At 64.8% G+C, this 25,294-nt stretch overlaps 4 protein-coding genes across 8 annotated transcripts in view; 2 read left to right on the top strand and 2 right to left on the bottom strand.

Moving 5' to 3' along the window:
- Window positions 1-1,568, top strand: part of LOC120588769 (ly-6/neurotoxin-like protein 1) — a 9,369-nt gene extending 7,801 nt beyond the window's left edge. For all 4 annotated transcript variants that reach the window (XM_039845958.1, XM_039845956.1, XM_039845955.1 and 1 more), the window contains exons 2-4: window positions 61-245; window positions 428-529; window positions 713-1,568. In XM_039845958.1, coding sequence (XP_039701892.1) covers window positions 203-245; window positions 428-529; window positions 713-909 — 342 coding nt within the window. In that variant the 5' untranslated portion in view covers window positions 61-202 and the 3' untranslated portion in view covers window positions 910-1,568. The remainder of the gene's footprint in view (window positions 1-60; window positions 246-427; window positions 530-712) is intronic.
- Window positions 1,569-9,950: 8,382 nt separating this feature from the next.
- LOC120588767 (ly6/PLAUR domain-containing protein 2-like) lies at window positions 9,951-12,153 on the top strand. The gene is made up of 3 exons (XM_039845953.1): window positions 9,951-10,226; window positions 11,353-11,472; window positions 11,701-12,153. Exons 1-3 carry the CDS (start codon window positions 10,169-10,171, stop codon window positions 11,904-11,906), a joined length of 384 nt encoding a protein of 127 aa, XP_039701887.1. The 5' UTR covers window positions 9,951-10,168; the 3' UTR covers window positions 11,907-12,153.
- Window positions 12,154-14,679: 2,526 nt separating this feature from the next.
- On the bottom strand, window positions 14,680-18,892 carry THEM6 (thioesterase superfamily member 6). Of its 2 annotated transcripts, none has more exons than XM_039845951.1 (2): window positions 17,843-18,892; window positions 14,680-16,102 (listed from the first exon to the last, which is right to left on the bottom strand). In XM_039845951.1, exons 1-2 carry the CDS (start codon window positions 18,494-18,496, stop codon window positions 15,989-15,991), a joined length of 768 nt encoding a protein of 255 aa, XP_039701885.1. In that variant the 5' UTR covers window positions 18,497-18,892; the 3' UTR covers window positions 14,680-15,988. The 2 variants fall into 2 exon arrangements, with proteins under 2 accessions (XP_039701885.1, XP_039701884.1); XM_039845950.1 differs by having other exon boundaries at window positions 17,684-18,889.
- Window positions 18,893-19,994: 1,102 nt separating this feature from the next.
- Window positions 19,995-24,999, bottom strand: PSCA (prostate stem cell antigen). Its single transcript, XM_039845952.1, has 3 exons — window positions 22,919-24,999; window positions 21,404-21,511; window positions 19,995-20,681 (listed from the first exon to the last, which is right to left on the bottom strand). Exons 1-3 carry the CDS (start codon window positions 22,965-22,967, stop codon window positions 20,470-20,472), a joined length of 369 nt encoding a protein of 122 aa, XP_039701886.1. The 5' UTR covers window positions 22,968-24,999; the 3' UTR covers window positions 19,995-20,469.
- Window positions 25,000-25,294: the final 295 nt, after the last annotated feature.

The following is a 25,294-nucleotide window of genomic DNA, read 5'->3' as shown; positions in this document are numbered from 1 at the left end:
GCCCTAGGACCCCTGCCTGGGCCCCTCGGTGACCACCTGTTTTTGTCCCCCACTCGGCAGGCTGCAGTGCCCCCAGTGGACCAGGAGCTCCGGACAGCTGGGGGTTGTCCAGCACCCTCTGTGCCCTGCGGCAGCCCCAGCCGGAGACGAATAAGGACCAGCTGCTGTTCATCGCCCCTGCTCTGCCCCCTCGCCCCCAGCCATGGCACCCTTGCTCGCCCTGTTCCTGGTGGCCCTGCCTCTGGGTGAGGTGGAGGGAGAGACAGACCCATGGGGGGTGGCAGGCAGGCTGGAAGTGGGGAGGGAGGCCACAATTCCCGATGGCCAGCTCTCCTTCTAGCTGTTCTGCCCTGGGGAAGGCGATGGGACCGGCGACCTCTCCCTGTGTGTGACCCCGCCCTCCTCCTACCCTGTCCCTGGTCCCCAGCCCAGGCCCTGGACTGCCACGTGTGCTCCTACAACGGGGAGAACTGCTTCAACCCCATGCGCTGCCCGGCCATGGTCACCTACTGCATGACCACACGCACTTGTGAGTCGGCGGGGTGTCCCCACAGCCCTTCCTGGGGAGCCTGAGGGATGAGGCTCCCGTGGGCCACAGGACCCTTTCTGGGAGCCCTCCAGATGAGTGGGTACCTGCACTAATGGCCCTGCATGCCGGGGTTGGGGCGCCTGGCCCTTCTCAGGGTCCCTGCCGGTCTCCTGTCCTCTGCAGACTACACCCCAACCAAGATGAAGGTGAGCAAGTCCTGCATGCCCAGCTGCTTCGAGACCGTGTACGACGGCTACTCCAAGCACGCGTCCACCACCTCCTGCTGCCAGTACGACCTCTGTAACGGCGCCGGCCTCGCCACCCCAGGGGCCCTGGCCCTGGCCCCCATACTCCTGGCCACCCTCTGGGGTCTTCTCTGAAGCCCTGCCCGTCCCCTCTTCCCCCCAGGACCCACTCAAAGACAAAGCTCTGAGAGGCACAAGACGCACCCCCGCCCCCCAGCCACCCTACATGCCCCGGCCCCCTCTGGCCTCCCCACCCATGTGGCCTGGCTCGCGGTCCATTTCAAAAGGCTGCTTTGGAACTAGGCCTCCCAAAGGTGGCTGGCCTCAGTGCAGGAGCTGCCTCTTCCGTCCCAGGATGGGCCCCCAGCAGTGCGGCTATTAATAGGTCATTCAGCCAAGGAATCCCCGATGCCAGGGAGGTGCGCCCCAGCTTCCCGGCAGTCCCCGGGTGGGGGGGGGCAGGTGTGGCCGGAGGGCCGAGCGAGGAGGGAGGCCTTTGTTTCCAGCTGTCCTAGGGAAGAGCTCTGGGCAGCCTTGGTGTTAGACAGGAAAAGGTCCCAAGGTCTGGGCGGCTTTTACTAAATGCCGTTCCTGAGAAATGCCAAAACTAGCACAGTGTTTACAGACGCAGCTGTCTCGGGATGAGCTTGAGCAGCAACCAGATGAGTTTAGCCACCTGCAATGAAGACGTTAACACGCTGTTAACAAAACTGTGTGTGTGAGCAATGGCTAAGCCTCCCTGCCCAGAGCCACCTCCTTTACTTGCTGCCAGTAAATAAAACTACCCAAGGACAGCCAGGTCTCCTCGAGTAGAAAACCCTCAAGCGGTGGGCCCCTCGAGTTCCCTGACATTGGCAGAGAAGGAGGTGGCTTCACCTGAAGAAGCCCCTGAGGCCCCTCCAGCCCCAGAAGCTGTGTCCTGGTCGTGGGAGGAGCCTGTCCCTTCTTGCTCAGCCAAACCCTTGACCTTCCCCCACTTCCTCCAGAGGCAGTTGGCTGGTGCAGCAGTGGGGACAGGGGGTTGTCCAGGCTATATTTGGTCGGGCCGGAGAGCTAACCCCAGCCAGGGCTATTTTGGGCAGGGAGGAGGGAGCAGGGCTGTGGGCCACCCAAGTCTGGTGTTTAGGCCTGCAGAGCCCCAAGGAGGGCGCCCTTCACCACGGGGGCTGCGTATAACCTGGCCCTGGAGGGGATGTGCCCTCCCACTTCAGACGGCCCGGGGTAGGCGCCCGCGGGGTGGAGCTGGGGCTGGGTTGGGGGCTGTGGGAGGGGCGAGGAGGGGCTGCCGACAAGGGTTCCTGAGGGCCTGTCTCCCTGGCTTGGCCTCAAGGCTGCAGGACTCCCACAATGGAGGGAGGAGGTAAGGCAGGGAGGGGAGGGAGGCAGGGGCAGGGCAGGGCGGTTCTGTGGGCCCCGCCAGTCTTCTATGGGGTAAATCGGAGAGTGGCCTTCAGGTGCCCCGAACCCAGCCGGGTGCCGGGGCCCCTCCGAGGACCCAAGAATATGCATTTTTTAAAGCCCCCCCCACCACCAGGTGAGCCCATCCCCGGCCAGGCTCGGGAAGTACAGGTCTGCCCCGCACTGGGCATCCTGGATACGGGTGGCCACCCTCCCTGTGAGGCGGTGGCGCCCAGGGCCTCAGGCCTCCTCACCTGACCAGTGCCCCGGCCCCAGTGGCAGTGCCCACGTGGTGGGGGTCTCTGTTAGTCCCAAAATGACCCTTGTCAGGGGAGACTGCTGGAAATTCCATCTTGAGAGCTTCACTGCAAGACCATGGGGGTTGAGGGGACCGGGTCACCCTGGGGGGGGGCCTGGGTTGCACTTCCCAGAGGGTCTTCAGGGGCCAGCCTCACTCTGGGCCAGGAGACGGGAAGGAGCCCCTGGGCTGGATGAGTGCCCAGCTCAGGCTGCAGGCCAGGACCCCACTGTCTCCTCCTCCTGCCCCCAGGCCCAGTCAGGTGTGAGCTCCTCCCTGGGGAGGCTGGGTAGAAGCCAGACCCCACCCCAGGAGCTGTTGGCCTCAGGGAAGTGACCAAGCTCTGTCCCCCTTCCCACCACCCCAAGCTGGCTGCCTCGCCCGCACAGGCACAGGCGTCAGGATGCTGGCCGGGAGGAGGGGGCAGAGGTGGACTGATGTGGGTCTCCAGCCCCAGCAGCCCCTGATCTCCTGATCCAGCTGGAGAGGCCTGGGAAGACATAACTGCTTTGCTGGTGTGAGTCCTTTGTCCTGGGTCAGGTGGCATCCTTGGCCAGGGCTGGGAGGAGCCCAGGGCCCAGGCCCTCCCTCCCTCCCGTCCCCGTGGGTGATGGACTAGAGCTATGCCTGGCCACTGGGGAGCTCTGGGGTCACTGAGAGCAGGAGTCCAGTGGGAGCTGGGTGTGCTGCAGTATGGGGAGCGTCTTATACCCGCTTCCCACGTCCATCTGTCCATCTCTCTCCCATCCCACACCGATGACACTTCCCCCAGCCCCGGGGGCCGTGCTGCCGACCCCCACCGCTGACGGGGCCATGCTGCCATCCCCCCACCTCTGACGGGGCCATGCTGCCGTCCCCACACCTCTGACGGGGCTCTGGAACCCAGCATGGAGCACACAGAAGGCATGCAACGTGCCAGGCCAAGCCCTCTGGTGGGGAGTGTGCATCACTACATGATAACAGGATCCGTGGAAATCAGGCCCGTCAGCTTGTGCCACACTCGCATCTGTCCGGTTTCCCCGTGGTGGTGGCTCGAAGCTCCACGACAACTCTGCAGGGCAGGTGCCACTATTACGCCCCTTCCGCCAGTGACGGGACTGAGGCAGGGGGTGAAGTGGTTGCTCGCAGGCTGACCACCCCATCCAGGGGGCTCAGCACCCCAGGCCCGGGGCGGGGGGGAGAGGCTGGGAAGGCGGGTTTATAAATGTAAGAGCTTCTTGACGAGTTAGGTAAGTGTGAGAGCTCAGTCAGGGTCAGGAGAGCTTGGAAGGAGGGGGCTGGGACCAGAGGTTCGGGAAGCCTCGAGGACCACGGTCAGGCGTCCGGCCCCAGGTCTGGGGGCCGGGCCGCGGGGCGGAGGGGCGGGAGAAGGGGGCAGGGGCTGCCAGGCGGCCAGGGCTTGCCCCACGCCTGTCAGGACCGTGGGTGCAGGGCTGCCAGGCGGGCAGTGGGCATTCCTCCTTTGGGGACCTCTCCAACTTGAATGAGATCCCCTCCGTACAGATGCTGCTCGGGCTCCGCCTGCAGCCCTGTGTGGTGCCTCGAATCTGGCAGCAGCCTGAGTGCCGCAGGAGCGGCTGGACGGTGCTGTGGCACCGCCCAGGAAAGTTCCATTACACATTCGCCTTAGAATGCGGCCGGGGCGGGGCCGGGGCCGCAGGCATCGACCTGCAGCCTGGTCAGGCTGCGTAGGCAGCGAGAAGCAGAGCCCGTCAGCCGACGGCTGCTCCATCTCCCCCCGGCTAGCGTCTGACTTGCTGCGATGAACACGTATTTTATTCATAATTCGGAAACGCTGAGAAGGGTAAAAAGAAATCGAGAGGCCCCGTCCTTCTTCACGCTACCCCTTCGGCGAGTTTTGTCGGATCCTACAGCTCAAGGTGGTCCAGAGCTCATCGGAGCCTCGCCATCTCACCGACAGAATGAAATGACAGTCCCCACTGAGCTGAGGCCTCATGAGAATTAATGAGGCTGTGGGTGCAAGCGTCCAGCCTCGGGGCTGGCACACAGGGGACCCCAGATGGATAAATGGACAGACCAGTAGATGGAGGGCGCCCCTCCCCTTCCGCCCTGCTTCCCGAGGTCTGGGCACTTCCCAGGGCCATGCCCCTGCCCCTGGCTAAGGCTCAGCCCAAGCCCTGACCCAACTCTGACCCCGACCAGTACAGGCATCTGCCTTTAGGCCAGGTCCCCTCCTTGACTCACGCTGTGCACCTCCCAGATCACAGGTCCTGTCAGCATCTCACCTAGCAGTGAGTAAATGGATGAATACCTGAGTCCGCCCCTCTCTCTGCCCCCGCCAGCCAACTCGGCTGGGCTCCGCCTCGCCTTTCTGGGCTGCTCTGGCTGGTCCTGCTGGCTCTTCGCCCTGGCTTATCCAGTCTTGACCTTGGAGCAAGCTGGAGGGAAAGACCCGTGGGACGGGAGTGAGCTGGATAAATAGGGGGTTCCCGAGGTGCCCCGCCTCATGCCTCGGGGGGCGGGGGGAGGAGAGAGAGGTTGAGAGATTGAGAGGCAGGACCCCAGGAACCCACCCGCCCCAGCTTTCTGGCCCCCAACCCCATTCCACCTGGGAGCAGCCCCCAGCCCTAAGGAGCCCACCGGGTAGAGGGTGGACAAAAGCCACTGGGCAGCCAGAGCAGACACACGGGGGCCCTGGGCTGGCTGGGCCAACACCTGTGAGCCGATTTGCTCTGCCCCATGGTGCCCGCATCCCTCCAGCTCCCGGCAGGATGGCCGGTCACTTCCGCAGCTGGCCTCTGCTCTCAGGTGTTGCCCTCAGGGGCTCTCACCCGTCATCAGGTCATCGGGCCCCTTTCGATACCAAAGGCCTTTCTGCTGCCCCTCCCCCAACTGCGGAAATACCCACGGGTCCTGGGCAGTGTCATCATGGTGATTGATAACCACCACCCCGTCACTGCCGGCGGCGAGTCAGGCTGCGGCTTCTGGAGGGTGACCCATCGACAGATGGGGGCCTGAGGGCACTCGGAGGGTGGCGGGGGGCTGGTCGTCTAGCTCACCCCGCAGGGGTGGGATGGTGCTGGCGGTGGCTTCAGGGGTCTGCAGACCTGAGCCCCGCTAAGGGGTGGGCTCCACATTCCTCGCACCCAAGGACACTCAGCCATCAGGCCCCGGGGGCCAGGCCGGACCCCAGCGCTACCTGGTGTGAGGGACAGAGACACGTTTTTGTTGAGAAAAAAAAGGTAATTTTGCCCTAGAGTGAAATGATTGTTCCAGAATGAGAAAGGGAAAGATCGGATGGAAGTTAATTGGATGGAGTAAGTTGCAGATGGTCCGCGGAAGTTGCAGAAGGTCTAGGAAGGGGACAACGGCACTGGCCATCCAATGGCCGTGGGCGCGATGAGAAGACGGGCCTCTGGACTGGACCAAATAAAAGCCCGTCCTGGCAGAAGCTTGACAACTTTCATTATTAACGACTGTAATGCTTTAAATCCTTGGTCTTCTGACAAAACGATGTCATTCGTGAATCAGTATTGCTGGGGAAACATTAATAAGGCCTCAAAAAGCATTCACCTTGCTTGCCCCAGGAGCCTAATCTTGGGAACCCATCTGGGACACGTTAAACTCCCTAACGGACTGTATCTAGCTACTCACATCTCGTGTGCACAGTTTGTCTTGGGAGTGACTCGTCCGTTTTCCATGCAGACAAGCCACTGCCCCTTTTGTAGCTCCAATCCTCCTGGAAGGGACCTACCTGGGGGACCTCCCTCGAGAAAGTCAACTATTACGGCAAAGCCAGGGCGTTCGGCCAGTGCCGCGGCATTCCCGCTGTGCTCATCACCCTCGGTCTCTGTGGCCAGCATCATCAGAGGCAGCTGGTGAAGCCCTCCCAACGCCTCGGCCAGAGGCATCGCTGATGGTCCTTCTAACTACGGGGGATAATTATGGGGAGCCCCGAAGCCAGCTTTTCACTGTTATGAGAATATTTTAAAGGTCTAACTATACCCTTAAAAATAGCCACACTTCAGTAAAGCGGTCTCCTCACCGATGACAGACCTTGTCACTCTGCCACCTGCAGATGCTGCTTATCGAAAAAGACCGCCAAAAAGACTCTCTCCACCCTCGAAGGAAAGGTCTGTATCAGTGCTAGTAACAACCCCTGCATCCGCTGGCTCTAAGGAAGAGATGCTCGGATTCACGCTCACACCTGAAGAAAGCCCCCAGAACCGCACGGCCCTGCTCCCCAACCGGCGATCTAGAACTAGAGGTTCGGGGACTTACAGCGGCCGGCATCGGAGGCACGGCGTTCCGGGGTGACCGGCGCGGGCCTACGGACCCTCCCCACTGCTTGTTTGCACACGCCTTCTCTTTCCCGGAAGGATGGCGCCCTCGTCCGCACCTGCCAGCCCCTCCCTGGTCGCTGGGCTGGCGTCAGAGACCTCGAGCCACCTGTGAAGGCGGTGACCCCGCCTCCTCCCTGCCACCAATGTGTCACTTGTTCCTAATGCGGCCGCTCATCTCACGCGGGGTCTCCTGGATGTTACCTTTCGAGTATGGCCCCTGCACACGAGGTCCCCCACACCCGGCGACGACAGCAGCCTCCCACCGGATGTGGGGGACTTTGTGTGCAGCCACCTCCTTCGCACCCTCATCCGTGTAAGCTCTGCCCGTGGAGCACCGTGAGCCCCACCCCACCCCATGAGCGGGACCTTTGAAATCGGAGGCCCCTCCTAGAACATTCGGGGAGTGTCGCTGACCCCTGGCCTCTTGAGCGGTTTAGCTGGTCACCTTCGGGTTCGGGCTCCTGGCTCAGGGCCATCGTGCAAACTAGATTTATTATTCTGCTCTTCATTTTGTTTTGGACAATTGCTTTAAAACTCTGTACTGGTTGCCTATTGAACCTCTGTGGACTCGATGCCCCCAGTAGGACGATGCTGGCCCAGCCCTTCGAGGGGACATCCAGTGCTCATGACCTGGACGAGGTAGGAACCCTGAGCGGGATCAGATCCCTCTTCCCCCTTCCCCGTTACTCAGATGTGGCCTTCGGCGCTGTCCAGTCGCCGTACGTGTTCCCTCTGATGTGGGACATGACAACCAGGAAGCGTCCTTCCTGGCATCCAGGGACAAAACCAGTAAATGCGGAAACCCTGATGCTTTTGAAGAAACATCTCGGTCAAGGTGAACATGAGCCCAGGAAATGTCTTTCGGGGCGCAGCAGGAGCTCAGTGCGGCTCGCGTGGGCCGGCAGGGCGTCGGGGGGTCCCTGGGCCCGGCAGCAGCGAGCGGCCCTCGCCTGCGGCCGCCCGGCAGCTCTCAAGTTCCTCCACTGGACTTTTGCTCGAAACAAACTTTATCCTCCTGGAATTCTCCTGGAAGGGTGGAGCGGGGGTGATGGAGACGGGGCTGTGGCGGCCCTGATGCCGAGGGGCCCTGTGGCCATCGGGGAGACTACGGGCTGTCCCAGCACGCGCCCCGCTGCTCTTGGAGACAGGTGTGCGGACTGTGCACAGGGGGCGCTCACGGCGGCGTGATGTCAGCACTGTGACCAGCCCAGGGGCCGCTGGTACACAGGAGCTCGTCGGCGAGAGCCAGCCACACTGGGGTCCTTCTGAAGGGTCGGAAGAGGCGGGTTCAGCGGCTGCCTTGGGAGCCCTTCACGCCGCGTGTGCCTTCTTCACAGCCAGAAGCACTGGCTTAAGATCCATGGGTCTGCTCTGCTGGGTGCCCCACAGGGGGGCAGTGAGCGGGAGCCCAGGTGGGGACGCTCCTCGCCTACCTGGGGCTCTGCAAGGGCTGCCTGAAGGATCCGGCCCCACAGGCAGGCTGGGGAGGAGGCCATTCCAGGCCGATGGGGCAACAATGGCTGAGCCCTCACGGCGACCACACGCTGGGCCCCAGCCCTGGTCACATACTGGGCCCCGGCCTTGGTCACATGCTGGGTCCCGACCCTGGTCACACATGAGCCCCGGCCCTGGAGGTCCCTGGAGGAAAGGAGACGAGGGCGGAGCCTGCAGCACGGGCGCCCAGGCAGAGCCAGCCCGGGCCCTGCGGCCACGTGGCCCCACCCGCAGCAAGCAGCTGCGGCTTTGCAGAAGGTTCCGCCTGGGTCTCCCCAGCGGGGCTCAGGCAGAAGCTCTAGGAGGAGCGAGTGCTGTGGTGCCAGGGCATCTGCTCCACAAGGGGAGTCCAGGCAGGGTCCCCGGGCCTGGGGACAGGAGGGCGTTGGGCTGGGCCACAGCAAAGGGATGGGCTAGGAGGAACCTGGGTGTGTGTGGTGTGTGTCTAATCCAGTTAGCTCACCTCCATCAGTGCCCGACCACAGCGAGGCGGCGAGGCCAAGTGTGAAATCCGACGGCGGCCGCTGCCTTGGCTCAGCCCACCCCAGGCGACCCGCCAGCCAGCCAGCCGCCGGGAGCCCCCGGTCCCACATCCACGGCACAGTCCTCAGGGCCGGTACCTCCAGAGCCGTGGCGAGGAGCATAAGGTCCCCAGGAGAGTGTCAGACATGTGCAGGGTCTGAGGGAAACCCAGGTGGCCCATTCGCCCCAGGCCCCGCCCGGTGCCCATGAGACACAGGCCTTCCCATCCTGGCACAGACTGGACCCCAAGCGAGCCGATCCCTGATCTCCCGGGAAAGCAGGGGTGGGGGGGTCCCAGACAGGAGCAGGGCATCTCGCAGGAGGGGGCGCTGGGAGAGGAGCGGGTTTGGGGCTGGGTGGGGTGCACGGAGTGCCCAGTGGGTCTGGGCGCGGCCCAGCAGGACCCTGGCCTTGACCCGCTGTGAGAGGCCCCAAGGCACTGTCTCAGCCCCACCCCAGGGTTTGCTCTGGCAGCTGTGGGACTTGGAGGGGGTGACAGGGTCAAAGGCGGGCACACCCCGTGGAGGCTGAAGCGCAGGCACCCTGCCCTGGGGGTATATGTGGCTGGAGCCATGCTTGAATCACCCAAGTCCAGTACCCCTCTTTCCCAGCTCGGCCTTAGCCAGGGAACCTCCCATCAATTTCTAGGCCTGCAGTGGGGCGAGGGGAGCCCTGCCTCAGGGGCAGCCCCATTGGCCCCACTAGAGATCAAGGTGGACTTTGGGGTTGGCGTCCGCAGGGTGAACTTGTCCCGTGCCCACCTCCCTCCTTTAATCAAGATCTCCCTGTTGACCCAGCACTTTGTCTCCTCAAGCCTCCGAGTGGACTGTGGCTGGTTGTCCCCAGTCCACTCGGAGGCATCCCTACCAACCACGCTCCACCTGCCACTACCTCGAGGCTGCAGGGCGTGGGGCTCCACACCCTAGGAGACCTTGAACCCAGAGCCACTGGACCAGATGGAAGGAGGGACCCAAGGCAGGAAGGTACTGATGCAGGTGGGAGGCGGGGGCCGGAGAGCCCCCATCCCCTGCCACGTCTCCCAGGTGGAGGGGAGGCCGGAGGCGAAGTGCCCCAGTGGCAGTTCCAGAGGGAATGATGAGCCCAAACCCTGAGGGAGGTCACGGGGACAGGGAGGGGCTCTAACCTGCAGGAGGGGAGGAATGAGGAAGGGGGCAGGGGTGGAGAAAAACCCATAGGGAAGTGGGGCGTCCAGGTGGAAGCAGGAGGGGCCCGGGGGGCGGGTCTCGGCACCCCCACCGCCCACTAGAAAACCGATCCCTCTAATCTGCTGGGCTGACTGGTTGGGCGGCTGCGCTGTGTACCCGTGGTCCCTGGCAGACCAGAGGCGAGCGCGGAGTGGCCTTGTGGGGACTGGACCATGCTGGGCACACGGCTGGTGCTGCTGGCGCTGGTGCTGGCTTCCTGCAGCAAGCTTGGTGAGGGGCAAGGCATGGGAGGGAAGGGGACGGCGCCCGGCGTGGGACGGCCAGAGCAGGGGGCAAGCTGACTGAAGCTGGCTGGCGGTGCTGTGGAGCAACAGGGGAGGGAGACAGGATGGAGGCTACCACTGTAGGTGGAGCAAATCATATGGCCTGAGCTTGGAGAAAGGCGAGGGAGGAATATTAGCATGTAATGAGAATGACCAGGCTGGTGTGTCTCTAGCACGAAGGCCCTGGGGAATGAGGGGGCCACCTCCCTGGGGGCCACACGCACCAGGAAGGGCTTTCAGCCCAGGGTGAGAACCCCGCTCCCGTTTGGGGCCACGGTGCAGGACAGAGTGGGGGGCAGGTCTCAGGGGGCGCCTTGGGTAGACCGGGGAGGCGCTGGGGTTGGGGCGGCAGGGGATGGACAAGAGCTCGGCAGGCGCAGACACGTGGAGGGGCGAGGGCCTGAGGAACGATTGGCGGAGACGTCCCGGCCCCCGGGCCCCCCACCCGACCAGGGGAGGCGCCGGGTCGAGATGGCTCTGTCCCTTTCCCAGAGAGAGAAACCGAGGTCAGCCCAAGACACGGTGACACCCCGGGGGGCTGGAGGAGCCTGTGGCCTCACTGTGTGCGTGGGCTGCTTGGGCCAGTTGGAGCCGGCAGGGCCCACTTGGGCCCCTGTGCAGGGGTGGCGCCCTGTGGCCGAGAAGAGGGACAGCCAGGGCCACCCCTGCCAGCCTGCGCCCTGACCTGCCTGGGTCCCACTGGACGGGGCGACCTTGCCCTGCCTGCGAGCACACTGGGCCCAGCCCGGCCGGCATGCCACATCACTCCTCATCTGATCTAGAGACCCCCGTGTGGTCCTGCATTTTGTTGATGAGGACATCGAGGGCGTGACCTGCCACGCCAAGGCTCCCTGCCCCTGCAGAGACACCAGTGCCCCCCAAAAGTTCCCAAGCTGCCTGTCCCTGCTTTGAGAGTCCATCTCCCCAGGGGCACCTCTGCCTCGGGACCTCCAGTGTGAGCCAGTGGGCAATGGCCGGGTCCTGGGTGGCATCGGCCCCTCACACCTAGGCCTCTGAGAGGGCTTGGGAGGGGCAGCGCCTGCCTGACTCAGCCCTCGTCACTTCTCGCCCAGCGGTGGCCCTGCAATGCTTCACCTGTCTTGAGCCCACCGGGGTGTCCAACTGTGTCACCGTCACCACCTGCAGTGTCAATGAGACCATGTGCAAGACCACGCTCTACTCCCTGGAGACAGGTCGGTGGGTGCCGGGCGGGCGGGGCTGTGGTCCCGGGGGCGAGCTGCTGCAGCCCAGTCCCCACTGGTCAGTCGGGACCCCAGTGAGGAATCCCCGTGCGGGGCGCTGTGTGGCCTGGCGTGTCGTGGGCACTCAGCCGTACTGGCGGAAGGAGCGGGGGGCTGGGTGTCGGGGGACCGAGAGCGCGGGCGACCCCCCAGCCTCAGGCCGGCGCTCCGTCCTTGCAGTGTACCCTTTCCTGGGGGACTCGACGGTGACCAAGTCCTGCGCCAGAAAGTGCGAGCCCTCGGACGTGGACGGCATCGGCCTGACGCGGCCAGTGTCCTGCTGCAACGCCGACCTCTGCAACGTGGACGGGGCGCCCGCCCTGGGCGGCCCCCGCAGCCTGGCCCTCGCCCTCCCGCTCGCATCCCTCCTGAGCCTCCTATGCTAGAGCCCCCCGGTGCACCCCCTGTGCACCCCGCACCCCGAATGCCCTCGAAGAAGCTCGCCCACCTTCACCCGGCGTCCGGTCTTCTTTCTGGGCTCAGGCCTGCCCCTTGGGTGGGGAGGGCCTCCACCTGCGTCTCCGCCGCCGTCACCCTAAGCTGGCGTCCCCCTCGGCCCCTTTCTCAGCCCCTCTGTGCCCCCGCTCGCCTCAGCCCAGCCCCCCGGGGCTCCGCGGCTCTCTCTCCTCACCGCCATCCCCCCATCTAGCCCCCTGTGACATGAAGACAGTCACTAGGCCTCGGACACCCACACAGACCAGATGGGGCTCTGCCCACCGGGCCCTCGGGGGCCATGAAGGCCTGACCGTGCGCCCCGCTGGGGCTGGGCCAGGGGTCCTTCCGGAGGAGGGGGCACTAGGGCAGGTGTGGATGACGGGGACACTGGCTGGGTGGCAGGGAACGCGCCGGGTCAGGCGAAAGGTAGGTCCAGGCTGGCCAAGAGTGGGCCGGGCCGGGATGGCTCTGCGAAGCATCCCACTGGCCGCACGCTCAGCCCCTGGGCAAGGCCTTACACTGTGCTCTGGCCTGTGGTGACATGGTCACCCTGCGTCGTGTGGCAGAGGGTGCTGAGAGGAGCTGGCAGGGAGTCCCCAAGTGCCCACCATCCGCCTCTCCAGGCTCACCTTGGACAGTGCTCAGGGAGACTCAGCTCCAGTGCAGGGGGGACTGTTACTCCACCTTGGACTTGGGTCAGCACCGAATCCTCCAGACCGTGTCCTGTCGCCTGCCCTCATCCCCAGAGGGCTGCCTGGGCCTGTCTGGGTGGAGACTTGGCACGCATGCGTGTGTGCACACAGCCCTACGTGGGATTACAAACACTCGGCTCAGGTCCGGGCCCTGCGGCCCAGGGCTGCCTGGGTGGGGAGGAGGAGGTAGAAGGAGGCAGGAGGTCACCTGGCAGGGCCCTCGTTCACTCTGGGACCTGCCTGTCCATGCTCTGGGCCCCTGTGCGAGATGACCTCCGGGGCCTGGGAGGGCCACCCCGCAGCCAGCATCGCCAGCCAAGCTGAGACGGGGCTGCGTACGCGCCCTTCCCCGGAGCGCCGCAGGCCCCCCCGACCCAGAACCCTGAATCCAGACGGCCCCTGCCCCTCCGTCATTGCCCCCTTCACAGACTTCCCGCTCCTGGATGGATGTGAAGAGGTCTGTCCCGGGGCGCGGGGCCCGTGGCGACGCACCACCGAGTGACAGCAACCCCACACCTGAGGAGGGGCGGGGACCAGTTTTCTAGGAGGCCCTGTCCTGGGCCCCGGGAGCTCCATATATCTGCTTCCTGCTGAGCCAGCTCCCACGGGGGGCAGGACCGCCACGGCCCAGTGGCCTCCACCGCTGGCCCGAGTGCACCGTGTGCTCAGCACAGATCGACCGCACAGCACAGCCCCCGTCCACCTGGTCAGGGCAGGCCACGGGCAGGCCATGGGTGGGCCACGGGGAGTTCAGGCTCTGTCTTGGATGCCCCGGTCTGGAGCCATGACTCTGAGCTTTGACTTAGGCAAGGGGTGGACGCTGTCCTCAGTCACCCATCACAGTTCTCACCTGGTGGGGTCACTTGGCCTTCTAGCCTCAAAAGACACACACACTCCGACAGACCTTGAAAGCCGTGTGCACCCTCCTCGGTGCCTGCCCTGCCTGTCATCTGCTCCCCACACCGGACAGCCCCCCGCTTGTGGCACGTGGCGTTGCCTGTCCTTGCACTGAGGGCAGCCTGCTTCTGGGCACGGCCAGCTGCACGGCCACCACGCCACATCTGCCTCCACAGTGACCTCCACTTGCTGGGTCTCACAGCTGCCCCGGCTGGACGGTCCTCTGCCTGGTTTACAGACGGGAGAGGGTTCAACGTGGCCCGTGTGCAGTCGCACGGGAGGCCGGGCAGGACCGGGGCTGGCTCGGTCACCCAGGCTTCTGACCTCACGCGCCCGAGCTCCTCCGCCAGCCCTGGGCATGTCTGGGGGCCGAGCCCCGGGCGGCGCTTTGCCCGTGGTTGTGTCCATAGAGCCACAGACGGTCCAGGCGGCTTGCGGAACCCACGGCCTCTCCCTGGGCAGACAATGTCCTCCTGTTCCCTTGCAACTCTCCCGCGGTCCGCCAGGCTGGGCCTCAGCACACGGGGCCACACGGCATCTGCCCTCAGGCTGCCAGGGCGCCCCCGTCCTGGCTGCAGACCACTGACCTGCCATGGCACCTTGTCAGCCCCTGTCCACTGCCACATGCCTGTCGCAAGCCCAATTGCTTCCAGCCGCCCACTCTTTCCCAGGCCTGCAGAGCCACGTACCCCTGGGCACGTGGTCAGAGCTTGGGCCCCTGTCATTCACCCACTTTAGGATCTGGGGGGGTCCCACCTCCCTGCCCTCTTCAGGGGGCCTGCAATACAGCCCTTATACTTGTCCTGGCTCCTCCAACCCCCACCAGGAGCCTGGGGTATGACCCCCCAAGCCTCCCGGAGGATCAACGGATTTGACCCTGGGAACAAACTGGACAGGATGGCGAGGCTCAAGGACTGGGGGAGAGGGCCAGGAGCTGGCAGGGGGTTGAGGAAACACCTTTCTGGCCTTGGTCCCATTTTCTGTGGCATGGGGACAAGTACTACCCTGCTGGCCTGGTCCCTAAGTCATGGGAGCCCAACAAGCCTGGACCGACCCCCATGCAAGAACACGCCCCAGAGTGTCTGCTGCTTCCCTGGGGGGCCAGGGCTCCGGACAGAGGACGTCCCGGACACACTCGCGTTTAAGACGCTTTAATCTTAAATAAAACAAAACGCATTGCAGCTTTCCCTCGGTGGCCCTAAGGCAGACGACAGCGTTGGGGCGGAGTTAGGTGTTGCTGAGCTCCTGGCTCCAGCTGGAGATGGGACAGGAGCTCCAGGCCATTCTGGCCTGCTCCAGGGGCCAGCGGGGGCAGGGGGGGGGGCACAGGCAGGCAGCCACATGTACGGGTAGCAGCGGTCGCACACCCAGGGCCCTGACCCCACTTACCCTAGCCAGCCAGGGAGCTGAGGACACCAGGCAGGGCTGGGGTTCTCTTGCTCTATGCTCTCAGGGGCTCAGGGCCAGGGCCAGTCTCTCTGCAGGCCCCCGCTTTCCCCGGTTGGAAGGTGAGGGGTTAGGCCTGAGCAGGCAACATCAGGGAACCCTGAGAGCAGCTGCCAGGACAAGCCACTGGAGCAAGGCCAAGAAGACCCCTCCCCAGACCCCTGGCCCATCTAGGGAGGCACCCCCAGGAGTAGGAAGGGGAAAATTGGCAGCAGGACAGGATGATGGGCAAGGACAGCCCAGCGGGGGGCAGACTGGGGGGGGGCTGCTAGAGGCCCAGGGAGGGTGGGCCCACCTGAGGCCACACAGCACAGCCCCAAGGGCACCGGTGGGTGCAGACAGGTGACGGCGAGGGCAGGCAGCACCCAGGCACAGTCCCGCCCCCTGCTGTCCCCTCCTTGGCAGCAGGTCCTGACTAGGTTGCCCCCACCCACGGGAGGCTCACCACCTCCTTAGCAGGCCCCGTGCCATCTGACCTGCACTGGCCCCGGTGGCCAGACCTCCCTCCGAAGAGCTCTCTGGTCAGTCAGCCTGGCGTGACTTGCTGACTCTGCCCTGGGCCTGCTCCTCCCCCACCTGCAGCCAGAGGCACCTGCCCCGAGATGCTGGTGGCTCCTCACTGTGCCCTCAGGACTGCTCTGGCTTCACCCCTGCCACCCCCACGAGCTCCGCCTGCTGGCTCTGGCGCTCAGGGTGGCTCTCGCTGGTCCCTGCGCTCCAAGCGCCCTCTGGACTTGGACCCGCAGAAGCCTGGGCCCCTCACTGTTGTCTCCACCCCGAGAAATAGGTTGGAGTAGCTAGGTCATCCCATCCCATGCTCAGCACAGGGAAGGTCACGGAGGGGCGTCAGTAATGGGGGAAGGGAAGGGAGGCCGAGCGGGTGAAGGGGGCTGTGTCGGTCACGAGGCCACCGCAGCTCCAGAGACCAGCCCTGATCTGGCGGGTGGGGACAGCAGGCAGCAGTTCCCAGGCCAAGGCTGGCGGGCGGGGCGTGGCGGTCACTGGTCCTTGGCTGCGTCGCCGAGCCCACTCTCGGCCCGGAGCAGCTGGCTGCTGGCCTCGTTGTAGGCGACCCAGTGCTGCAGGTCTGCTGGCAGTTCAGGGGGCTCCACCTGCAGGGGAGAGGAGGGTGACCCCCATGCCGCGGGGACAGGCAGGGAGATGGGGAGGAGCTGCTGCACCTCTGGGCTTCTGCCGATGCCGCTCCTTCCTCCCTCCACCGAAGGCGACTCCCCAGTCCCTGGTGCCCTCCCCTCCCCCTCCCACGTGCTCCCTTCACCCTCCTGGGCCCTCAGTGTTTACAAGCTCTATCTTAGCTCCTTTATCGGGCCTGTCTCCCCCACAGAGCCGTGGCTGAGCCCTCCGTGTGTCCCCAAAACTCAGGTACAAACCTCCAAGGCCAGCCGGCTGGAGGGGGTGACAGAAGGGAGCCGCAAGGAGGGAGAGAAGCCGGAGGCCCCTGGAGTCAGGCTGAGGCGGGGACAGGGGAGGAGGGGCGACGGCCGGGACCGCGCCAGACAGGGCCTGGCCAGGAGCCCCGCTTTCTGGACTTGCCCCCAGGTCAGCTCTGGGCCTGACCACAGTGTTCGCATCCCTGCCCGCTCAGCCACGCTGTCCGCCTGCGCACATGCTTGGCCACCATTTTGTGATGGGGTGCCAGGCCCAAGGGGTCAGAGGCCTTGCAGACGGGCTTTGGGAGTTCCTGGAGGTGAGGGGAGCCCCAGGTACGTGCCCACCCACCTCGGGGCATCAAGGGGGCCAGGCAGGGGCACTCAGAGCTGGAGTCCCGGGCTTCTCTGCAGACAGGGCCAGTCTGGGGCGGGGGTAGAGCCAGACCTTTTGGGGGTGTTGCTGGCTCAACAGAGACAGAAGACCAGGAGCTGTGCCTGTGGCCCGCGGTGCAGCCTCAACCTGCTTCCATCGCCTCTCTGAGCCTCCCTCTCCCCACCTGACATGGGGAAAGGCTGGCTTCTCACAAATGAGGGGAGGCTGTGGCCCTCCTCTGCTCAGGAAGTGCCCGTCTGTGGCCAGAGAGGGCAGGACGCTGCCTGAGACCCCCCGGGAGTGGAGACAGGCCCGGCTTGGGCATGGAAGCTCCAGGCAAGTTTTCAGGAACCCGCCTGCAGCAGGAGCCTGCCCTCGCTGTCCCCAGGGCCCGGTTGCCATGCTGCAGTAGCCGGCTGGGCCGCGCTGGGAGCAGCAGGCCCTCGGGAGGCAGCTCTGTGGCCACTTCTCTTCACCGGGAAAAAGCAAACCCAGGCGGCGGTGACCCAGCCCCTCCATGCTTAAGCGGTGTGAGGGGGGATCTCAGGCTGAGAACTCCCAGCCACCTCCTTCCACCGTCACCCCCCATCCGTGCACAATACGTTCAGAACCAAGGACCAGAGAGGGTGGCTTAACAGAGCCACACACAGGACTCGGACTCCTGGGAGAGGCCTTGTCTGGGCTTCCATGTTCTGGAAAACACCAGCGGGGCATGGAGCCCTGAGGGGCCAGGTTAAAAAGTGGCAGGAGGGGAGCGCGCAGAGCCCAGGTACGGCGAGTTGATCTGGGACCCCAGGAGCTTCCAGGAACAGCATCAGTGAAGGGGGCCCTGGACCCAAAGGAAAGGGCTGGAGCGGTGGGCCTTCCCCAGGGGAGAGGACAAGGACCAGGAGTCCTCAGGGCCCCGCGGGGGGGCGGGGGGCGCTCACCCTGCGCTTGCACAGGTGCTGCACGACGCGCTCCGGCGAGGCGCCCAGCACGTGCTGGCGCGTGCGCAGCAGCGCGCAGACGAAGCCGTCGCGCAGGCTGACGAAGCGCGCCTCCAGGTAGAAGGCGCGGTCGTCCCAACCCAGCAGGCGGGTGCGCACCTCGAAGGGCTCCAGCAGGCGCAGAGAGCGGCGATAGCGCGCGCACGAGGCGGCCAGCACGGAGCTTGCCCCGAGTGCGCGCAGCGCCCCGAGCACGCCGCAGCGAGCCAGGTGCGCGACGTGCGCCACGTCCGCCTCGCGCAGGTAGCGGGCGTTGTTCATGTGCAGCAGCAGGTCCAAGTCCGAGGGCAGCACGCGGTCCGCATAGCGCTGCTCCGCTAGCAGGTAGCGGACGCGCGGCTGCAGCAGGCGCGCGCGCAGCACGGCGCACGGCACACGCACCAGGTACCATCCGTCCAGCAGCGCGAAGTAGGCGAGCGCGATGGCCAGCAAAGCCACGAGCAGCATAGTTGCGGAGCCGGCGACGCTGGTGCCAGCCGGTGCGCGCTGCGCTGCTGCCGGCGCCGGGCCAGCCAGCCCCGGAACAGGCGAGCGCGGCGCGGCCGGAGCGAACCACCTCACGAAGCCAGCAGAGGGGTGAACGCGCCTGAAGTCGCAGGTGCTGTAGGCCAGAGCTCCGCCCTCCGCCCCAGGCTCCCCGTCTCCCTTCAGTGGTCCGTCCCTCCCCACCGCCCCGGTGGCTTTCCCCGGGCGGGCGGGGCTCAGGGCCGCGCGCGGAGCGCCACAGCGGCATCTGGTGGGCGCGCTCTTCATTGCAGGCGCAGGAGCGCCCGGAGCGGCCCGCAAGGTCTCCGCCCTGACCGGAAGCGGGAGCCCCTCGCGTCTCCCCTGGCCCTTGAAGACTTGGACCGGCCGCGGAGATTCGGTCCCCGATCTGAGCAGGGTCAAAGGCTGCAGCACTTGCCCGGCGCAGGCTGCGGGACTTCGCAAGAGAAACAGACACACAGCCAGGCCCCAGGGGCGTTGCTCGGAAGCCCACCCTCTACCCCAGAACCTCCAGGGACTCCCCACTTCCACAGTGCGACAGCCCTAATACATATGTGGTGGCTTTAGGGCACATCACAGTCTGACCCCAAAACACCTTTTTGGTCCTAGCCTGTACTCCATCCCACCCACATCCGCCTCCACCCCCCAAATATCCCGATGGCCTCAAGCTCATTCCCAAGCTTTCCCATCCTCTGCCCCTTTAGAAACGGGAGCAAATAACGTCTGGGGTGGAGGAGGGGAGGCGGTGAATGTAAATGACTCAGCAATATATTCAGAGGTGTCTTGCACTTGGGACTCGGCCCGGTGGACTGTCCCACCGACTCCGGTGTCCCGTCCCCCTTCTCTGCAAGGCCGGGGAGGGAGAGCCCAGAGAAGGCCAGGCCAGCTCTTCCAGCTGGCGCCCCGGGCACTCGAATGACAGCACTTGCCAGTGACCCAGGAGGCTGTAGGTCTGTACTGGAGTCTGGGAGGGGGGCAAGGGATAAGAGGCTTGCAGGCAGTTGCTGCACTGTCTGGGTATCCCCAGAACGTATCCAGGGGTAGCTGGCCTTTAGTCCATTCCCCACGGGGCCTGAGCTCAGGCCGCAGGGGTCTGGCCCCCCTCAAAAGAGGGGCTTTCTGGGGCATCTCCGCTCCACGGTCCGGGCTGGGGCTGGGCAGCTGCTAGGCTGTGCTCAAAGGGACTTCTCAGGCATTGAAGGCGGTGTGCCGTGTCCTCCCAGAGACCCCCACTGCCATGTGCATGGGGTGCTGGTCCCAGTGCACAGTCACTCCAGGAGAAGTCCCAGGGGGTGTGACGGGGCATCCTAGCGGGGGAGGCCGGCTGGTTGCTGGGGACCCTTTTGACCCTTTCGTATAGTTTGAATTGTTTCCTGGAGGCGTGGAGAACTTACACTAACAAAATCGCAAACGGAGGGGCTGTCCTCGAGCTGCAGGGACACGCACGCTTTCCCACCGGAAGCTCCTCCACCCCACGAGTCTCTGGGCCAGCTCTCGTAGTGGAGAAGGCACACAGGTGAGCACCTGAGGCTCAGGGAGGTTTGCGAGGCCACACGGCAAGAGCTGGGAGTCCCTGGGGACACTGCCCTGCCCTCTGCACCCTTACAGGTGTCAGACATTTGTCCCTGCCCAGACTGGAATTCCACCCCATGTGGTCAAGGGCATGTCCACAGCCACTGAGGTGGGTCCAGGTGACAACCCAATATAGCCCTGGACCCCAACCCTTACCTGGACCTGAGGGCATGCAAAGACAGAGGTTCTCTGCAACTAGCCAATGGGCCTTTATTAAGGGCCTACTGTGTGCTGGGGTTGCTGTGCATGATGGGAAGCCGGCCCTGCCTCTAGGCCACACCTCTTGGGGCTCCTGGGACCTCTTACTTGTGCCCCCAATTCTGCTCTGTACATTTCATCTCAGCCTTTGCAGAGCCCCTCCTGAGTGCCTGCATCTTGCTGGGTGCAAGAGACACCACAGGCAGGGCCTGGCTCAGCTTGTAGAGGGGGCAGGCAGGGAAGGCTTCCTGGAGGAAGAGGTGCCTGGGTGAGGGTGCAGGGGTGGGTCGGAATATGGGGCAGCAGAAGCCCAGGGGCTGGACAGGTCATGTGCAGGCCGTTCCGCATCACTGGAGCCCAGCCCGCTGGGCAGTGGGGACAGGCAGGAGTGGAAAGGACAGAGGGCCTCGGCCGAGCTGGGTGTGTGTAAGGAGTGCCCAGCACAGGACACAGCGGGGTCCCCTTGGAGCCTACAGCTGGCTGGGACCCCAGAGCATCAGGCTGCAGGCAGCGGCGAGCAGCAACAGGGGGCCGAGAACCGGCCGCAGGGCACGGGCCCCGCTGGCGTTGCACAGGTCACTGGAGCAGCATGTGGTGTTGCTCACGACCATGTAGTAGTTCTGCGAGTTGTCCTCACAGCTCGCGCTACAGCCCTTGCTGAGGAAGAGGAGGCCAGCCACACCTGGGGGCATGGAGACAGGTGGGCTAGGGCTGGTCCTGGACACTCACCTGCCTGGCCTTGCCCCAGCTCCCATCCCCTCCCTCCGCTCCCGGCCCCGCTCCTACTAAATCTGGGTCACCCTGGGTCAGTCTCAAGACTACAAGCAGTGTGAGGGCCCATCCGTGTCCACGTGCCTAAGGCAGCCAGACCTGCTGGGCTCGAGAAATGTGTCAGGAACGAGTGAATGCGGGAATGGATGGGTGGGTGATGGATGAATGGACGGCGGATGGGTGCATGAACGCGGAAATGAGTGAGTAACGGACTGATGAGCTATGGGCGGCTGGACGGATGGGTGAGTAACGGATGGGGAGATAAACGATAAATACATGGGCAAATGAATGGTGAATTGGACAGTGGATGGGGAATGGCTGGATGAAGAGCGATGGATGCGGGGGACGGCCGGACGGGAAGCTGAGCACCGACACTTGTGTGTGGATAGAGGAAACACTGGGCAGAGGGACAGCTGGGCAGAGGGACAGGCGGGCAGAGGGACAGGCGGGCAGAGGGACAGGCGCGCAGAGGGTGCGCAGTTCAGTCCCATGGTGGAGGTTCTCCCAGTCCTCGCGGACAGTGGCAGGGTGCCGGGAGTATAGGGGCGTGGCATGGGGGCGGGTGGGGCCACGCCCAGCCTGGGGGCCTCTGGGCGGGGCTGCGGGCAGGGCTGGGGTAGCGGGGCCACTCACTGATGCGCTGGGTCCAGCAGTGGGTCTGGGAGTCGCTGCAGTTCTGCACATGCTGACAGTCCTTGTCGCTGGTCTCGGTCACGCAAAAGTAGCACTGCAGGGCGGTGCCTGCGGGTGGGGAGGGGCTCAGAGGCTGGCCCGGCCCACCCTCCTAGGGGCTGGTGGGAGGAGCCTCCTTTTCTCATCTGCCCCGGTGGAGGGGACCACCGGGAGCGCCCTCTGGCTCCTTCCAGGCTGCTGGAAATCGAAGGAGCACAAGAGCCCAGCCCACCCCTCACTCAGACGCTGACACAGGTCTGCCCCGTGTAACTGACCTCTCTGCCCACTTCCTGTCACAGCACCTGGAATCCAACTTTGGTGCCCAGCCCGGCCCAGCCCTTAGGACTTTAGAGCTCTGATAAAATGCCCGTGCTTCTCAGAGGACAGGGGCCGGCAAGCCCCATGTGGGTACTGGCTGACCCCACCTGACAGCCGGGCCACTGGACTCTGAGCAGGTGAGGGCGAGGTGATCAGGACCCTTCCCAGAACTGGACATGGCGCCCGGCATCGAGGCCCCCATCCTTGTCCCCAACAGCCCGCGCAAGGCCAGCCTGGCCTCCCAGGCCCTCTCAGGCCTCCCCAGTGCAGTGAGACCCGGTACTGTGGGCCCCACCGGGTCCTGCTCTGTCCCTCGAAGTAGCGGCTCCAGCTATCATGATGATTAAGGCCTGTCTGGTTAAAACGATGACGAGGCTGGGATCCAAGGCACCTCAGCCCCCAGCCCTGTGCTCAGTCAGCACACATACCGGCCGAACTCCAGAGGCCTTAGAGGCCATTGTCATGATCCCCACTTTCCAGAAGAGAAGCTGAGGCTCTGAGCAGTTTAGTGACCACCCAGGGACCCTGGGCCAGGAGAGACTGAGCCAGGCCTGGAGACCAGACCAGAGCAGCACAGGCCTACGTACGCCCGCCCCGCAGGACCCGGCTGCTCGCAGCAGAAGCCAGGGCTGGGCCTGGGGAGCGGGACCCGGGGCCTCTCCCGACAGCCCCCGCCCTCCCTGTTTCATTTCATGAGTGAGTGATGGATCGAGGAGTGATGGATGGGGTGGTGCTTCTTAGCTTGAGGCGCTGTGCCCCTGTGCCTCCCGCCCGCCCTGCAGGCTGTCTGTGCTTCTGCCTGTCCGTCTGCCCGTCCAGGAGCCAGGCCCGGCCACGAGGCAGTGAAAGGTTGAAGGCCGGGCTGTCTGGCCTCTGCCTTGGGAGACAGCTGCGGGCCAAGCCCTGGGTGAGCCGTCTCCACGTCCAGATGGTAGTGAGTGCTGCCCCAGAGGGGACATGGTCCGCATGAGAGCCCCTCCTTCCGGCCACTGCCTCCCTCCCTTCCGCCTGGCCTCCCTCTGCCCCGTCCTCCTCCTCCCGCGCCTCTCTCTGCACCTCTGGGCTGGGGCCTCTCTCTGGGCGCCCCCTGGCCTCCCTCCGTCGCCCCCGCCTCCAGTCCTGCTCTTGGCCCTGCCCCGTGGCCGGCCCAGGTCTCACCTTGTTGCAGGGCCAAAGCGGCCAGCAGGGCAAGGAGGAAAACTTTCATGGTCACAGGCAGGCAGCAATGGCGGGCACCTCGGGGCGGCTTTATATCACTTTGGCTGGCAAGGAGGGGCTCCGCTGCCCACTGTCAACACGGGCAGGTTCTCCGGGGCCAGCGAGGCACGCCCTGCCAGGCGGTACCCTCCCAACCCCTTTGTCCTTCTTTCTGCTTCCGGAAGGCAGGGCCTGCCCAGGGCGAGGCCGCTCTCCCCACTCTGGGCCGTTCCTCGGCCGCCCCGAGGGTGAGGCCCCAGTACCCACCTGCACCCATCTCAGAGCCGGCAGCGTGCCCAGGGGACAGAGGCCACTTCCTGGGACCTATTCACTCCTTCTGTCTTTCTGTTAAGGTCGTGTTCGTTCCCCTTGGGCCCTGCTGTGCCTCGTGCAGGAGCAGCACTGCCCTCCTGGGGCTCACGGTCCCAAGGGGGTGGCGACAGGCCTTAATCGACTGCCACAGATGTGTTAGCACAAACGGAGGTGTGGGCTGTGGAGAGGGTGCCGCGGGCAGGGGCCAGCCTGGGGACGCGCCCTGGAGGCTGACGGGGCGCTGGCTCAGCCAGAGCGCACAGGCATGGAGAGCAGATGTGAGTGTGCATAGGCGTGGAGTGCATGTGTGAGTGCGCACAGGCATGGAGCGCAGGTGTGAGTGTGCACAGGCATGGAGCGCAGGTGTGAGTGTGCACAGGCAGGGCTGTGGGCTTGACCCTCATGACTTTATAATCCCCATGCGGCCGTTAGCTGCAAGGGAGCTGCGGAAGGACAGCGCCGGTGGGCTCTGCAGTAGGAGGCGGAAGGCGGTTGGCATCAGGCCGGACCGTCTTCGCCTGGACCCTAGACCCACTCTCCACCCTGCTTTATGTCCTGGGGTCCCATCAGGCCAGTGAGGGGAGGACAGGAGGTTCAGAGTTCAGGCTGTTCCTGACCGCCGGGCACAGTGGCACTGGCTGAGTGACACTGGCTCCGGCCAGCTTCCCCTCTCCCCTCAAAGCCCAGGGGCCAGTGGCTTCCTGCTGCTTTTGGCCTGGGGGCCTGAGCATTCCCTGCTGTCCCTCTCAACCTGACCCCCCCCTTTGCACATAGTCCCCTTGTGACTCCTTGGAGTGTCTGGCCTTGTGCTGGCAGGTACAGACCCCACCCCTTCCTATGGGGAGAGTGCCTTTCAGTGGACAGCATCTCTGACCTCCAGCTCCCTCCTGCTCCTTGATTTGCCCCTGGAAAAGGGCCCTAAGGCACGCCGGGGACAATGAGGGTGTCTCCCAGCTCGCCTGGGCAGCACGGGGAGGCCAGGTGCCGCCTTCACACCTGGAGCTCTGGGACGGGGTAACATGGTGGTGTGAGCTGGGTGACCTGCAACCCGGGCCCATGGGACTCACAGCACCTCAAGGCCTCCCCTGCCCAGCTGCCTGCCCCTCGTCAGGTTGGGCCTTTTCCAGTGGGGACTGGCCCCTTTCGGCAGGTAAAGAGTCTGGGGCTCAGAGAGGACCGGGAACTTGCTCAAGGTCACACGGAGGTCAGGCTGGCCCCTCCTCCAGGGTGCCTTTCTTGCCCACTGTGCCCACTGGAACTTTCTCTCGGAATTCTCCGCTCCGGGCCACAGGCCCATGATCTCAGGCACCTCACGTGCCGAGTAAAATGTGACTTCACCACTTCCCTCTGTGGCTGCTCCCCGCCCCGCCGCTCACGGGACTGCGGGGCCCTGGGCTGGAGCCTTTCTTATCTGGCCAGCTCCTTGCACCACCTAGAACAGCCCTTCCTCAAATATTGACAGGCGTGCGAGGGCTTCCTGGTCCGACGTGGTATGAAGCGATTGTGCTTATGCTGAGGCAGTGGTTCTCAGACGGGGCCATCTGACAATGCCTGGAAACATCTCCGGGTGTCCCCCCTGGGGGTGCGACCAACTTCCAGGAGGACCCCCCGTGACAGCATCGTCGGCCCCAGCGTCAGGCATCCCACCCTCGAGCTGTCCCAGTGGGTCGGAGGGAGGGCAGAGTGGGAAACCAAACAGGACTTCTGTGGAGCCTGAGGGGCTAGTGAACCCTGCCTGCTGGGCTCGAGACTTGCTTGGGACCTGCCCCCTCCCTCCTCGCTTTCCTCCCACCTCCTCCTTCCTCCCTCCCTCCTCCTTCCTTCCTTCCTTCCTTCCTTCTTTCCTTTCCCCCTCCCTGGTGTCCTTCCCGGAGTGGGGACGCCCACCCCACACCGTGCCACCTGTGTGTTTGGAAGCACGTAACTAGTCTGGTTCCGCAGATTCTCAGCCTCAGGAAGAATCGGACCCCAGGTCTCACCCACGCCTAGTGGACTTAGTTTGGCTTCAATGGGACTCACCCTCGG

This window comes from Pteropus medius, unplaced genomic scaffold, assembly GCF_902729225.1.
Source record: "Pteropus medius unplaced genomic scaffold, Ma_sr-lr_union100, whole genome shotgun sequence".
In the NCBI taxonomy this organism is placed as follows: Eukaryota; Metazoa; Chordata; class Mammalia; order Chiroptera; family Pteropodidae; genus Pteropus; species Pteropus medius.
Note: the sequence above shows the minus strand (reverse complement) of the source record. Positions and strands in the feature narration are given on the sequence as shown.